Source organism: Macaca fascicularis, chromosome 1, assembly GCF_037993035.2.
Source record: "Macaca fascicularis isolate 582-1 chromosome 1, T2T-MFA8v1.1".
Lineage (NCBI taxonomy): Eukaryota > Metazoa > Chordata > Mammalia > Primates > Cercopithecidae > Macaca > Macaca fascicularis.
In genome coordinates this window covers 99,724,599-99,738,785 of record NC_088375.1, presented here as the reverse complement: position 1 = coordinate 99,738,785, position 14,187 = coordinate 99,724,599, and the positions used below count along the sequence as shown (strand labels likewise).

The following is a 14,187-nucleotide window of genomic DNA, read 5'->3' as shown; positions in this document are numbered from 1 at the left end:
TTTCATGTACTTATTGGCCATTGGCAGTCTTGGGTGTTGGAGAAATGTTTTTACTTTCTGGAGGTATTTTTTATTGTTTTTTTGCTTTTGAGGCAGAGTCTCCCTCTGTTACTCAGGCTGGAGTGCAGTGGCGTAATCACGGCTCGCTGCAGCCTCAACCTCCCAGGCTCAGGCAGTCCTCCCTCCTCAGCCCCCCAAGTGGCTGAGACTATAGACACATGCCACCACGCCCGGCTAATGTTTGTATTTTTTGTAGAAATGGTTTTTTTGACTGTTTTTTTGCCGTCTTGCCCACGTCTCAAACTCCTGAGCTCAGGCATTCTGCCCACCTCAGCCCCCCAAAGTGCTAGGATTACAGGCATGAGCCACTGTGCCTGGCCACATCTTGATTTTCTATACTAGACTCTTAGCTAATGTTCAAACAGGGACTAGTGAAGAAGACTTGTCTTTGCTCCATGATGCCTGAGGCCTCAGCTGGAAAACACAAAGGCTAGGGCCTGAATTAATCTGAAGATCCAGTCACTCAAATGTCTTGGGTTGATTCTGGCTGTTGGATGGGGCCCTTATTTTCTCTCCACATAGGTCTTTTCACATATCTGTGTAGGCTACTTTGGGTTTCCACATAGCATGAGGAAGGAAGGAGAATTTGTAAGTCATGCAGCATCACTTCTGCCGCATTCTACTTTTGAGGCAGTCGGTCATCAAGTCCTGCCCAGGTTCAAGGGTAGAGGCTAAATACTTGCTTGATGAGAAATGACAAGATTCTGGAAGATCATGGAGGACTGGAAATAATGTTGTGGTTATTTTTAGAAAACAAAATATTTTAGCTTGTCATTACTGGGCTAGCCGGGCTATGATTTTAACCGTTTTTGAAAATTAGGGTAACATTTGAATTCAGCAGTTTCATATTATATGACTCCCATTTTCTGTATCAGTATTTCTGAAACATTTCCAGAACAGTGCATATGTTTCTTCTATTAGCTCTTTCAGTCAAGGGATTTGATTCATCTGGTCCCAGAGCCCCAAGTTTGTTTGGAATCTTCCAATTTCCTCACCTCTTTAGGGTTTCAAGTCTTTCAAATCAATATTTGTTCTGTCTTTTTCATGCTGATAATCATTCTCTTTGACAAATAAAATAGTTGTGCAATCTGTTCACACTCTGTCATCAATTAGCATAAAATTGTTCATCCCAGTTAGTAGGCTCTCTGTGTCAGAATACAATTTTAAAAGGTTTTTTTTGTTGTCCTTGAAATTTTTGCAAGCCTCAGCTCATTCTGGGTTTCGGTCTCCTGATTCTTCTTACCAAATTATGTCATCGTTCTCTGTCCTTGGTTATGTGGCTGTTCTTCCACCTTTTATATTTCTGTTGTTAAATATGAGTTGATCAGAGTGGTATCTAGCTAGTATTAATATTTTTAATTTATTTGGAAATACTCCTTTCTTACTGTGACTATTTTCATTATGTAGGCAGAATTTTCTTTTGAGATCTTTTTAACCTCCTTATTTCTCTTTAAAGTGTTGAAGATATGGTTTGATTACGCTAAGTATTCTTTGTCTAAGCTAACATTCCAAAGTGAGTGTTAGCTTTCTTCAGAGATTCTTGTTCTTTCCATTTTACCCACCAGTTCTCTCTTGAGCATGAGAACTAGGTCTAGAATAACAATGTTCGTTGTCCTTCAGTGGAAAGTTGATGATTCATAATTTAAAAAGAGGTTTGATGACAAAAAGTATTTCAGAACTACTGTGGATTAAGAACTATATACTAAATCTAGAAGATTGGATATAAACATTTGGGATAGGTAATTTATTAGGAAATAAGTGGTATGTTCAGTTTGGATATTTTGGGACATATAATAAGGGAGGATTCAAGGATGACCATATATTATATGAAACTGTGGATAAATGAAACTCAGGTTTTCTTCCATAGGTGTTATACCTGGAGAAACAGAGGGACCCAGTTGGTATTACAGTGATTACTTTCTTTTTTTTTTTGTGTGAGATGGAGTCGTGCTCTGTCGCCCAGACTGGAGTGCAGTGGCATAATTATGCCAAACTCCGCCTCCTGGATTCAAGCAATTCTCTGCCTCAGCCTCCTGAGTAGCTGGGATTACAGGCATGCACCACCACGCCTGGCTAATTTTTGTATTTTTAGTAGAGATAGGGTTTCACCGTGTTGGCCAGGCTGGTCTTGAACACCTGACCTCACGATCTGCCCACCTCGCCTCTCAAAGTGCTGGGATTACAGGTGTGAGCCACTGCGCCCGGCCTATAGTGATTACTTTCTAATTGTACCAACTGTATTTATTTATTTGCAGGCAAGATCTCTGTCTCTCTCTCCCCACCCCGGAGTGGAGTACAGTGGCACAGTCATAGCTCACTGCAGCCTGGAGCTCCTGGCCTCAAGTGACCCTCTCACTTCAGTCTCCCAAGTAGCTGGGACCACAGGCCTCTGCCACCACACCCAGATATATATATATATATATATATATTTTTTTTTTTTTTGGTGAAGATGGGGGTCTCGTTATGTTGCCTAGGTTGGTCTTGAACTCCTGAACTCAACACCCCCCCGCCCCCCGCCTTGGCCTCCCAAAGTACTAGGATTACAGGTGTGAGCCACTACACTACCTCCAACTTTAATGAGTGTCTTTGACTCATGTTTCTCCTTGGGAAAGGAGTTTTGAGTTATAATCATTTTTTTTTTCCTTAGCCCTATCAGTGATGCAGTCTGGTAAAGGTAGGGATCCTTCTCCGTAAATCTGTTTTCTTCTTTCTTTATTTTTTTTTAACCTAATCCTGATACAGGGTTTTGTTTTTTGTTTTTTCTCCTGGGTTCAAGCGATTTTCCTGCCTCAGCCTCCCGAGTAGCTGAGATTACAGGCATGCATCACCACACCCAGCTAATTTTGTATTTTCAGTAGAGATGGGGTTTCTTCATGTTCATCAGGCTAATTGCGAACTCCTGACCTCAGGTGATCCACTCGCCTCAGCCTCCCAAAGTGCTGGGATTATAGGCGTGAGCCACCGCACCTGGCCCAGATTTGTATTTTTAAAGTAAAAAGTAGAAACATGGCTGGGCACGGTGGCTCACACCTGTAATTCCAGTACTTTGGGAGGCTGAGGCAGGCAGATCACAAGGTCAGGAGTTCAAGACCAGCCTGGCTAAGATGGTGAAACCTCTTTACTAAAAATACAAAAATTAGGCGGACCTGGTGGCAGGTGCCTGTAATCCCAGCTACTCAGGAGACTGAGGCAGGAGAATCTCTTGAACCTGGGAGGCAGAGGTTGCAGTGAGCTGAGATCGTGGCACAGCACTCCAGCCTGGGCGACAGAGCAAGACTCTGTTCCCAGGGTAAAAAAAAATGAAAAGACAGGAACGCAAAAGCTGTTTTTTTTTTTAAGAAAATATTACCTATTCAGGAGAATTGCTTGAACCTGGGAGGCGGAGGTTGCAGTGAGCTGAGATCGTGCCGCTCGCTGCCAGCCTGGGCAACAGAGTGAGAATCTGTATCCAGGAAAAAAAAAAAAAAAGTGCCTGTTTCAGAATTAGTTTATATTTTTGCAAAGATAGACTCTCTACTATGGTGGTATCTTTTCCTTTTTAAAATTGTCTTTGTGTGTTTCTTTACAGTTGGTCTCTTCCCATGGCGATGTCCATCTGCCACCGTGGCACTGGTATTGCTTTGAGTGCAGGTATGTATATATGTTTTTACACACATACATGGGCTTCTTTGAAAAACTTGGCTGTTTCACTGGTCCTAGTCTCTGTTTCCTTTGAAACTTAGCACTTGATTTAGAGGGAACAATACATCTCTTTTAAGTTTATTGTTCCTTCATCCCTTTAACAATTAATTATGAGTTTACACTGTGCTCAGATTCTTTTTTTTTTTTTTTTTTTTGAGACAGTCTCGCTCTGTTGCCCAGGCTGGAGTGCAGTGGTGCGATCTCAGCTCACTGCAACCTCTGACTCCTGGGTTCAAGCAGTTCTCCTGCCTCAGCCTCCCGAGTAGCTGAGATTACAGGCGCGTGCTACCACGCTTGGCTAATTTTTTGTATTTTTAATGGAGACAGGGTTTCACCGTGTTAGCCAGGATGGTCTTGATCTGACCTCGTGATCCACCCACCTCAGCCTTCCAAAGTGCTGGGATTACAGACATGAGCCACTGCGCCTAGCCCAGATTAGTTTCTTAGCAAATTTTTAAACCATTCCCTAGCACTTCCTGATATCGTATTTATTGAAATTATAGAGAGCAGAGAAACGTAATAGAAATGGGCTGGCTGACTGATCGTTGATGGAACACAGTCCAAGATAAATCATCAACCTTATTTTTCCAGAAGGTCAGTTTTAGCACCCATTCTTATCACCTAGACTTGCTCAGTCCCCCAAAGACTAGCTCACTGGCCAGTCTCACAAAATCTTGATTTACAGATCAGAATGTCTATTCATTCATTTATATAATATGAACTGCAGCTACAGAGTGAATTGTTTACTGGTCTTAGATAATTAGTACATCCTTTTTAGGTAGGAAGGTTTATTATGTGGAGTGCCAATTATAATCAGTTTTCTGGGATCTGGTGTATCTTTTCACAGTAGGGATATACTTTACAAGAGGGTCAGCTAAATTTAAAAATTATGTCTGGCTGGTGCTGGAGACATAGACATTTTTGCTTTTTTATTTTTATGTATTTATTTTCTCACAAGAATATGCATGTAACATATTTTTACTTTCTTAGCTTTCCTTTATTTAGCCTTATAGCATACTTTGCTCTCCTACCCCCACCAAAACCAGAAACAAAAACTAGATTATGTTCCCTAGATACACACTCTCAAAGCATTCTAGTTTTTCTTTCATAATCATGGTTGTCATTTACTTGTTCATTGTTGTTCTTCCTTACTGGATTGTCTGTTCCCTGAGGGCTTAGACTGCATCTGTTTGTATTTTTAATCATCTAGTATGGTACCTAGAATGCAGTAGATAATTTAGTAAATATTTGGTGACTACAAAATGAATACCACTCTCTTTTTTGTTAATGTGTTTTATATATTTGTGTCCTAAATTTCTATTCTGTTTATAATCATACTTTCTGGCTCTAGAAGTATCTTATTTTGGTCCCCTGCATACTGACTGTAATAACTGCCTAACTAGTATTGTATTTCAACTGGCATTTCTGTGCAATGCTATTCAGTTCAGTGGGAGCAAGAAGAGGTTATCGGACATTAGAGTGTTGCATAGGTAAATCTGAGTTTGTTCTCTATTAGTCTCCATGAGACCTTGGGGGAACTTGTGTTCTCTCCCAGCAAAGGTGATCTAGCCCTTATATATCCACAGGGAGAACAGATGCAAACTAGGAATAGTGGAGTGCTTTCTAAAAGAAGTGCTCCAATGAACTGTTAGCACATATTCAACAAGACTTCTGTTCCAAGTTGATAGTCCTAGGACATTTGCTGGCAAAGGAAAATGAGCTTATGACTTAGAACAGTGTGTAAATCCCTGCTGTGTGTACAAACTCTTCTCTCCTGTGGATAGTTCCCTGGTATGTCTGTTTTATTGTTTTTTTGTTTTTTTTGAGACGGAGTTTCGCTCTTGTTGCCCAGGCTGGAGTGCAATGGCACAGTCTTGGCTCACTGCAGCCTCATGAGACCAGCCTCCCGGGTTCAAGCTATTCTCCTGCCTCAACCTCTCAAGTAGCTGGGATTACAGGCACCCACCACCATGTCCGGCTAATTTTGGTATTTTTGGTAGAGATGGGGTTTCTGAACTCCTGACCTCAGGTAGTCCGCCCACCTCGGCCTCCCAAAGTGCTGGGATTACAGGCGTAAGCCACTGTGCCTAGCCCCTTAGTATGTCTTTAACCTCATCCTAGGGAATAAGAGGAAATATCTTACCTAGAATCGGTATGAAATTATATACCTGAGAGACAGAAGCCCCACTGTTTTACCTTATGTAAAGCTCTGTCTGAGCCCCTCCATCTCGTCTCTTTTGGTACTTTAGCCTGGGAGCAATGCCTAAGTTTTATTCATCACATGAGGCATCATTACAGTCTTGCCAGGAGATGGCCCATTTGTACAGAGTAGAGCAGATGGCAGCCTTCAGGTCCCAGCGCGTAAGTGTGCTCTTGCTCCAGAAATTTGGTGCCAAATAGAGCTGTTGAGGTAGGAAAGGGAATTTCTCTTGACTTTTGCTTTGTCAAAGCAATGGTGGTATTGGAAAAGTGCTCTTGTTTCTGTCTTCTGAAACCCTGCAGGATCTCTCCTAGGCTTCTGTAGACTTATGTTTTTAACTGACGTGGTCATCAGTAGGGCTAGTGGCTCTAGTGTAGGGATCCTGTATTTAAGGAGCTGCTGATGAGACATTGGCAGGAATTATCTGAATCTAAGCCTCTGCTATTTGCAATCTCATATATGTGTGTGTGTGTGTGTATATTTATATATGTCTATTTATAGACATATATATGTAGTTTCGTTGATAAGGATAGAGACTCCTATCTAAGATCTGATGGCATCATTTCTGTTCTTTTTCATTCTTTTGGTTGGTAAAGGGATGATGGAATCGAGGTATAAGGATGATTTGTGTTTTTAGGAATCCATATGTAGCTCCTGGTTTTTAACCTGCTGGCACTGAGCTGGTGGGGATAATAGGGAAAATCTCAAGATTAGGCTATTCTAACTGTAGATTCATAATTATTTTTATTTCTGCTTACTTAGAATAAGAAATTTTTAGATTGATTAAGGAATTTCTAGATGGATGCTTTCTACTCAGTTTGGTGATATTGATGAACAGATTTAATCCTAAAAATCACTGAAAGAACAAGAGCAGTTTATTTATTAGGCTGTAGTTTCCCTTATTATCTCAATATATGTGTCACCACTAAATGAAAAAAAGGATATTGACTTTTTTATACACTATAATGATAAAAAATATATTCATCTGGGCCGGGCACGGTGGCTCATGCCTGTAATCCCAGCACTTTGGGAGGCCGAGGTGGGCAGATCACGAGGTCAGGAGATTGAGACCATCCTGGTTAACATGGTGAAACCCCATCTCTATAAAAATACAAAAAATTAGCCAGGCGTGGTGGCGGGTGCCTGTAGTCCCAGCTACTCGGGAGGCTGAGGCAGGAGAATGGCGTGAACCCAGGAGGCGGAGCTTGCAGTGAGCCGAGATCGTGCTACTGCACTCCAGCCTGGGCGACGAGCGAGACTCCGTCTCAAAAAAAAAAAAAATATATATATATATATATATATATACACACACACACACATTTGTATTGGCTAGAATTGAGTATTTTTCACAACTGAAGAATTATTTGGGCAGGGTGCAGTGGTTCACACCTGTAATCTGAGCACTTTGGGGGCAGGAGGATTGCTTGAGCCCAGGAGTTCGAGACCATCCTGGGCAACCTATCAAGACCCAGCACTTCGGGAGGCCGAGGTGGGCGGATCACGAGGTCAGGAGATCGAGACCATCCTGGCTAACACAGTGAAACCCCGTCTGTACTAAAAAAACACACAAAAAATTAGCCGGGCCTGGTGGTGGGCACCTGTAGTCTCAGCTACTTGGGAGGCTGAGGCAGGAGAATGGGGTGAACCCAGGAGGCGGAGCTTGCAGTGAGCTGAGATTGTGCCACTGCACTCCAGCCTGGGCGACAGAGTGAGACTCCGTCTCAAAAAAAAAAATTAAAACATTAGCCCAGAGTGGTAGCATGCATCTATAGTCTCAGCTACTAGGGAGGCTGATGTAGGGAGGATTGCCCAGGAATTCAAGGCTGCAGTGAGCTATAACTGTGCCACTGCACTCCAGCCTGATGACAGCAAGACCCTACCTCAAAAAAAAAAAGAAAAAAGTTGTATTTTTTCTGTCTTTACCCCTTTGAGTGGTGGCCTTGCATTCATCAGCATATGTCCTGTTTTTCCCAAACTTTCTCTCCTAATTCCATGATAGAATATAGTAGCTGTTTTCTATAGAGTAGTAGTTATACTGTTTTCTTCAAATGCTGAAGGTCCCTCCATCAAAATCACAAAGGAACAGGTTTTTGCCAGGTGCATGACTTAAGCAAATTACCTAATTCTCTAAACCTCAGCTTATTCCTTATAAAATAGGCATATTAATAATGCCTATCTCAGAATTCTTGGGATTTCAAGAAACTTTATGCTCTTGGTGTTGCTTTATGGAAACAAGGATGAGAAACATGATACATTTAATAGCAACTGTCTCTTAGAAGATAGTGTGCCCTGGACCGAATGGCAAGAGAAACTGGATCATTTGGTCTGAAATGAAGTCAGTTCCGGCAACTGTGATCTTTGCATTCTTGTGGCCCTCGTCCCATCCATTTTTCACACAACAAAAAGAAAAATCTTTTGAAAATAAATGGAATCATGTCACTCCCTTTCTTAGACTCTCCCAATGACTGTGTTCACTTTAGCACTTAGATTAAAATTCAAATATCCACCATGGCCTTTGCCCTGCCAGCTCTGGCTCTTCCCTAACTCATTCCTGCCATTCCTCCCTTTGCCTACTATGCTCCAGCCACACTGGTGTTTGAACTCATTGGAACAGGCAAAATTATTTCCCACCTGAGAGCCATTGCATGTTTTGTTTCTTTAGTCTGAAATGCCCACCCTGACTTCTTGCTGCACTGTGCTTGGTTAGTTCTTTCTTATCCTTTACATCTTAGCAAAATGTTAACTCAAAGAGAACTTTGCTTACCACCATGTTTAAAGTAGAAGCTTCCTTATTTCTGTTTTACAGTACTCTATTCCTTCATAGTTCTTATTGTACTGTGTTGTTTCTTACAAAGCTTTTATTACACAAGTTGTAATTATTCTAGTTTATTTTATTTTATTTATTTTATTTTATTTTTATTTTTGAGACAGAGTCTCGCTCTGCCGCCCAGGCTGGAGTGCAGTGGCATGATCTTGGCCCACTGCAAGCTCCGCCTCCCGGGTTCACGCCATTCTCCTGCCTTAGCCTCCCCAGCAGCTGGGACTACAGGCGCCCGCCACCACGCCTGGCTAATTTTTTGTGTTTTTAGTAGAGACGGGGTTTCACCATGTTAGCCGGGATGGTCTCAATCTCCTGACCTTGTGATCCGCCCACCTCGGCCTCCCAAAGTGCTGGGATTACAGGCGTGAGCCACTGCGCCTGGCAGTTGTAATTATTTTATTTGCTAACTTTTTATAAATCTTGTGTTTTTTTCCTTTTTTTTTTTTTTTTTTTTCAGATAAGAGTCTTGCCCTGTTGCCCAGGCTGGAGTGCAGTGGCGCGATCTCGGCTCACTGCAACCTCCGCCTCCTGGGTTCAAGCAATTCTCTTCCTCAGCCTCCCAAGTAGCTGGGATTACAGGCATCTACAACCATTCCAAGACACCACACCCAGCTGAGGTCTGTTTCTTAAGAATGGTGTTTATGGGGTCGGGTGCAGTGGCTCACACCTGTAATCCCAGCACTTTGGGAGGCCAAGACAAGTGGATCACAAGGTCAAGAGATTGAGACTATCCTGGCCAACATGGTGAAACCCCATCTCTACTAAAAATACAAAAATTAGCCGGGCGTGGTGGTGTGCGACTGTAGTCCCAGCTACTCAGGAGGCTGAGGCAGGAGAATCGCTTGAACCCAGGAGGCGGAGGTTGCAGTGAACCAAGATCACGCCACTGCACTCCAGCCTGATGACAGAGTGAGACTCAAAAAAAAAAAAATTATGTTTATGGGAGAAGTGATGGAAGATAAGGCTAGAAAGTGGGCCAGACGGTGAAGGACTCTGATTGCCATGCTGTAGACCATGATAAGCCATTAAAAGTTCATATTCTCTTTAGTTCCAGTAACAGGACAAGCTGGCCTGGATAAATACAAAATAAATTATTTATTTTAACTATAGAGATTTTATGGCTAATATATAAATTTTAAAAAACATGTTAACACTAGTTTGACTTTAAAATAGAATTTATTGAAAAGGAACTGTAAAATTTTTGTGTTTTTTGAGATGGAGTCTTGCCCTGTGGCCCAGGCTGGAGTGCAATAGCGCCATCATGGCCCTCTGTGCCTCTGTCTCCTCCCAGGTTCAAGTAATTCTCCTGCTTCAGCCTCCCGAGTAGCTGGTTCTACAGGTGTGTGCCACCATGCCTGGCTAATTTTTGTATTTTTAGTAGAGACAGGGTTTCACCATGTTGGCCAGGCTGGTCTTGAACTCCTGACCTCAAGTGATCCGTCTGCCTCTGCCTCCCAAAGTACTGGGATTACAGGCATGAGCTGCTGCGCCTGGCCTACAATGTTTTAAAAGGTTGAAAGAGGAGACTAATAGCACTCTTCCATTGCTTAGGTTTCATAAGGATTAAAATACTCAGGGCTGGATGCGGTGGCTCACGGCTGTAATCCCAGCACTTTGGGAGGCCAAGGCGGGTGGATCACCTGAGATCAGGAGTTTGAGACCAGCCTGGCCAACATGGTGAAACCCCATCTCTACTAAAAATACAAAATAGGCCGGGCGCGGTGGCTCAACCCTGTAATCCCAGCACTTTGGGAGGCCGAGGCGGGTGGATCACGAGGTCAGGAGATCGAGACCATCCTGGCTAACATGGTGAAACCCCGTCTCTACTAAAAATACAAAAAAAAAAAAAACTAGCCGGGCGTGGTGGCGGGCGCCTGTAGTCCCAGCTACTTGGAGGCTGAGGCAGGAGAATGGCGTAAACCCGGGAGGCGGAGCTTGCAGTGAGCCGAGATCGCACCACTGCACTCCAGCCTGGGTGACACAGCGAGACTCCGTCTCAAAAAAAAAAAAAAAAAAAAAAATACAAAATAAATAAATAAATAAATAAATAAACCAGTTGTGGTGGCACGTGGCTATAATCCCAGTTATTTGGGAGGCTAAGCCAGGAGAATTGATTGAACCTGGAAGGCAGAGGTTGCAGTGACCTTGGATTGCACCAGTGCACTCCAGCCTGGGTGACAAAGCGAGACTCTGTCTCAAAAATAAATAAGTAAAAAAAATAAATAAATACTCAGGATTTTTCATAGTGACAGAAAAAGTCTAGTTGAAATTAGGTACATGCTTTGAGAATGGCAGATAGCTGAAGCTGCAATAATGAATGAGTCTAGGAAAGCGTAAATAACAGATAAAACATATAAAGCATGAGATTAGGAAGAGAGAATAAAGATGCTAAACAACAGATATTTTAAGCTTTGAACCAATATATATAGATATTCATATATCTGTATATGAATTGTATAATTAGCTTGAATGGATATAAGAATGGTCCTGAATGTTTTGGGTAGTCTTTAAAAACAGAGTCAGGCCAGGTGCCGTGGCTCACGCTTGTAAACACCGCACTTTGGGAGGCCAAGGCAGGTGGATCGCTTAAGGCCAGGAGTTTGAGTATAACCTGGCTAACATGGCTAAATCCCATCTCTACTAAAAATACAAAAAATTAGCTGGGTGTAGGTGGCACATTCCTATAATCTGGGCTACTTGGGAGACTGAAGCATGAGAATCGCTTAAACCCAGGAGGTAGAGGTTGCAGTGAGCTGAGATCATGCCACTGCACTCTAGCCTGGGTGACAAAGCAAGACTTTATCTCAAAAATAAAAATAAAAAAATAAAATAAAAACAAGGTCAGATGGAAGAATCAGAAGTTTCGTGAGAGATTGCCTGAATTTGTAGGCAAACTTGCTGCTCAGGCAGGTAGCCTATTCTCTAGAAAAGCCAAAAGATTTAGATTCATAAAGTAACTGATGGGCTTTGAAAATGACTGTGTTTTTCTTCTGGGCCTGTCATGAGATGGGATATTAGTTATTGATTCTTACATATCATGTTATATTTTAGAAATCCTGGTTATTCAGACTGAATACAGAAAAAGTGAAAAATTGCAGACTTTGGAATGAGGCCGATCTGAATTCAGTTCTAACTCTGTCACTAACTGTGAGACCTTACCTTGAAAAAGTTATTTGTCACTACACCTGCCACCAAGCCTCAGTTTTTTTGTCCACAAATTTGGATAATACCTTTTTTTTTCTCTTTAGTTAAAAAAATTTTTTTGAGACCAAGTTTCGCTCTTGTCTCCCAGGCTGGAGTACAGTGGCATAATCTCGGCTCACTGCAACCTCCGCCTCCCTGGTTCAAGTGATTCTCCTTCCTCAGCTTCCCCAGTAGCTAGGCTTACAGGCACACATCACCATGCCCAGCTAATTTTGTGTTTTTAGTAGAGACAGGGTTTCACCATGTTGGCCAGGCTGGTCTCGAACTCCTTACTGCAGGTGATCCACCTGCCTCGGCCTCCCAAAGTGCTAGGTTTACAGGGGTGTGCCATGTGCCTGGCCTAGTTTTTAAACAATTTTTTAAAAATAGAGATGAAGTTCCACAGTGTTGCCCAGGCTGGTCTCAACTCCTGAGCTCAAGCGATCCGCCTACCTTGGCCTCCCAAAGTGCTGGGATTACAGGCATGAGCCACCATGCCCAGCCTTGATAATACCTTTTTGCCATGTATGGGGCAACAGTTAGAATTTAGAGACCTTGAAACTAGTATAAATTCTTTCACAGTGGATATGATTTGCTCTCCATTTGAGAAAAAGAAAAGTTTATGCATGCCACTGAGTAATGTAGTGTAGCTTAAAACATCAATGAAAGTTCCAGACTCATAAAAACATATGCATTAAATACGTACAATTTTTTTCATGTTTCAATTATACCAAATAATGGTATTTTTTTAAAAAAATCAAGATAACCCAAATGTGTTAGAGACATAAGATCAGAATGTGATTGAAATTAAGTAAGGCAGTAATTCAGTTGGTAGTATTATATTCTTTCTCAGGATACAAACTGGCAGCCTGTGGGCCATGCTTGGTCAACAGATGTACTTTGTTTCTTTGTACTGTGATGAAAAGAAATGAAATTTGAGTGCGTTTAGGTGGAACATACATACTTCCCCTGTCCAGCAGTTTTCTATGAGCACCACTAGTCTATATGGCCTTAATTGCTCTGTTTGATTCACACATCTCTTTGGCTCCTGTAGGCATCTGGGTTTGACCTGCCTCTTGGGAGGGACAAAGAATGAGATGAGTGGTGGTGACAGTAAGAGGGAGATGGGTAATCAGAAACAAAAAAGGAAAAAAGAGAAGGCCAAGGAACCAGATATTCAGTGTTTATTCTCTAGAGTCAAAGGAGAGAGACACTGAACCTGGAAGGCACAAATTATCTAGTCAGTGGAGAAGTGTGTGTGGTGCATGTGTGATTCTGGTTTATCCAGCCTCAGCTTGGCCTAAATGACATTTCTGTCAAAATTATTTCCTCCATTTGCTGTAATCTGCTTATTTTTAATTTTGCTTTCTGGGTCTTGGATTTTGGTTATTAGAAGAGGTTTTGCCATCTATCTTCTATACTTTAGTCTCTCGTAATTTTGACAAGCCTGAAGGTAGGCCTTGGGCTGTAGAAAATGCAACAAGAGTTCTTGTTATCTTTGAGCTCTCTTGAGAGATCTTGTAGTTACTTTTCAGTCTGCTACATTATCATTTCTTTTTCTACTTAATGCCTGTTAAGTATTATGAAAATTAAATACTGTATATGAAATTCCCAGTACAGGCTTGGTGGTGATTATTATTTACATTAATAATCAGAATAGTTTATCTTATACCTCTCAGAAAATGTGTGATTATTTGTAGTTTAAAAAGTCCTTCTCAGCTCTTCCTATTTCACAACTGCTGACTGCTACATCTAGTCCTTGCATTACCAAGTTGGGATGACCTGGCAAAACTCCCACCAGAAGAGAAGATGCTTCTCAGAAATGCTTTACTTTACCTCACTGCATGAATACTCTTGACCTTGAGAGAGGATCTGTGGGGAAGCAGATGGGCAGAATACATCATGATGAGATTAGTGTAACAACAATGTATATAAAAGAACAGTTACATGCTGTCACACTGAGTTTTAATCATCAGTTGGACAGCTTCATGAAGGCTCTTTTAGGTGTTTTCATTTGCTGTGACATCTGCAGGGGCTTGCTAGGAAGAAGTGTCTGAAAGAGCTTATGATGACTTCTGGAAGTAACAATAGGACTTGCTGACAGTCTGCACAGTTACATATATAGGACTTAACTGGGGTGGGGCCAGCAGGAACTGGTCTTGGCAGTCAAGAAAAAGCACCATTTAATTTTTCTTAGTGGTTAGATGGGACAGCTTCAGTGGCTTTATTTTCCCAATTGAAA

At 42.0% G+C, this 14,187-nt stretch overlaps 1 protein-coding gene across 31 annotated transcripts in view; it reads left to right on the top strand.

Moving 5' to 3' along the window:
- Nucleotides 1–14,187, top strand: part of SDHC (succinate dehydrogenase complex subunit C) — a 64,589-nt gene that overhangs the window by 19,306 nt on the left and 31,096 nt on the right. For 30 of the 31 annotated variants that reach the window (XR_012434366.1, XR_012434359.1, XM_074038988.1 and 27 more), the window contains one exon: nt 3,629–3,690. Coding sequence is in view for 29 of the 31 variants with exons in the window: in XM_074038988.1 (XP_073895089.1) it covers nt 3,629–3,690 (62 nt within the window). In the remaining 2 variants the exon portion in view is untranslated. Of the gene's footprint in view, nt 1–2,707; nt 2,735–3,628; nt 3,691–14,187 lie in introns of those variants that run through there. The other variant, XM_074038994.1, reaches the window with a different exon arrangement.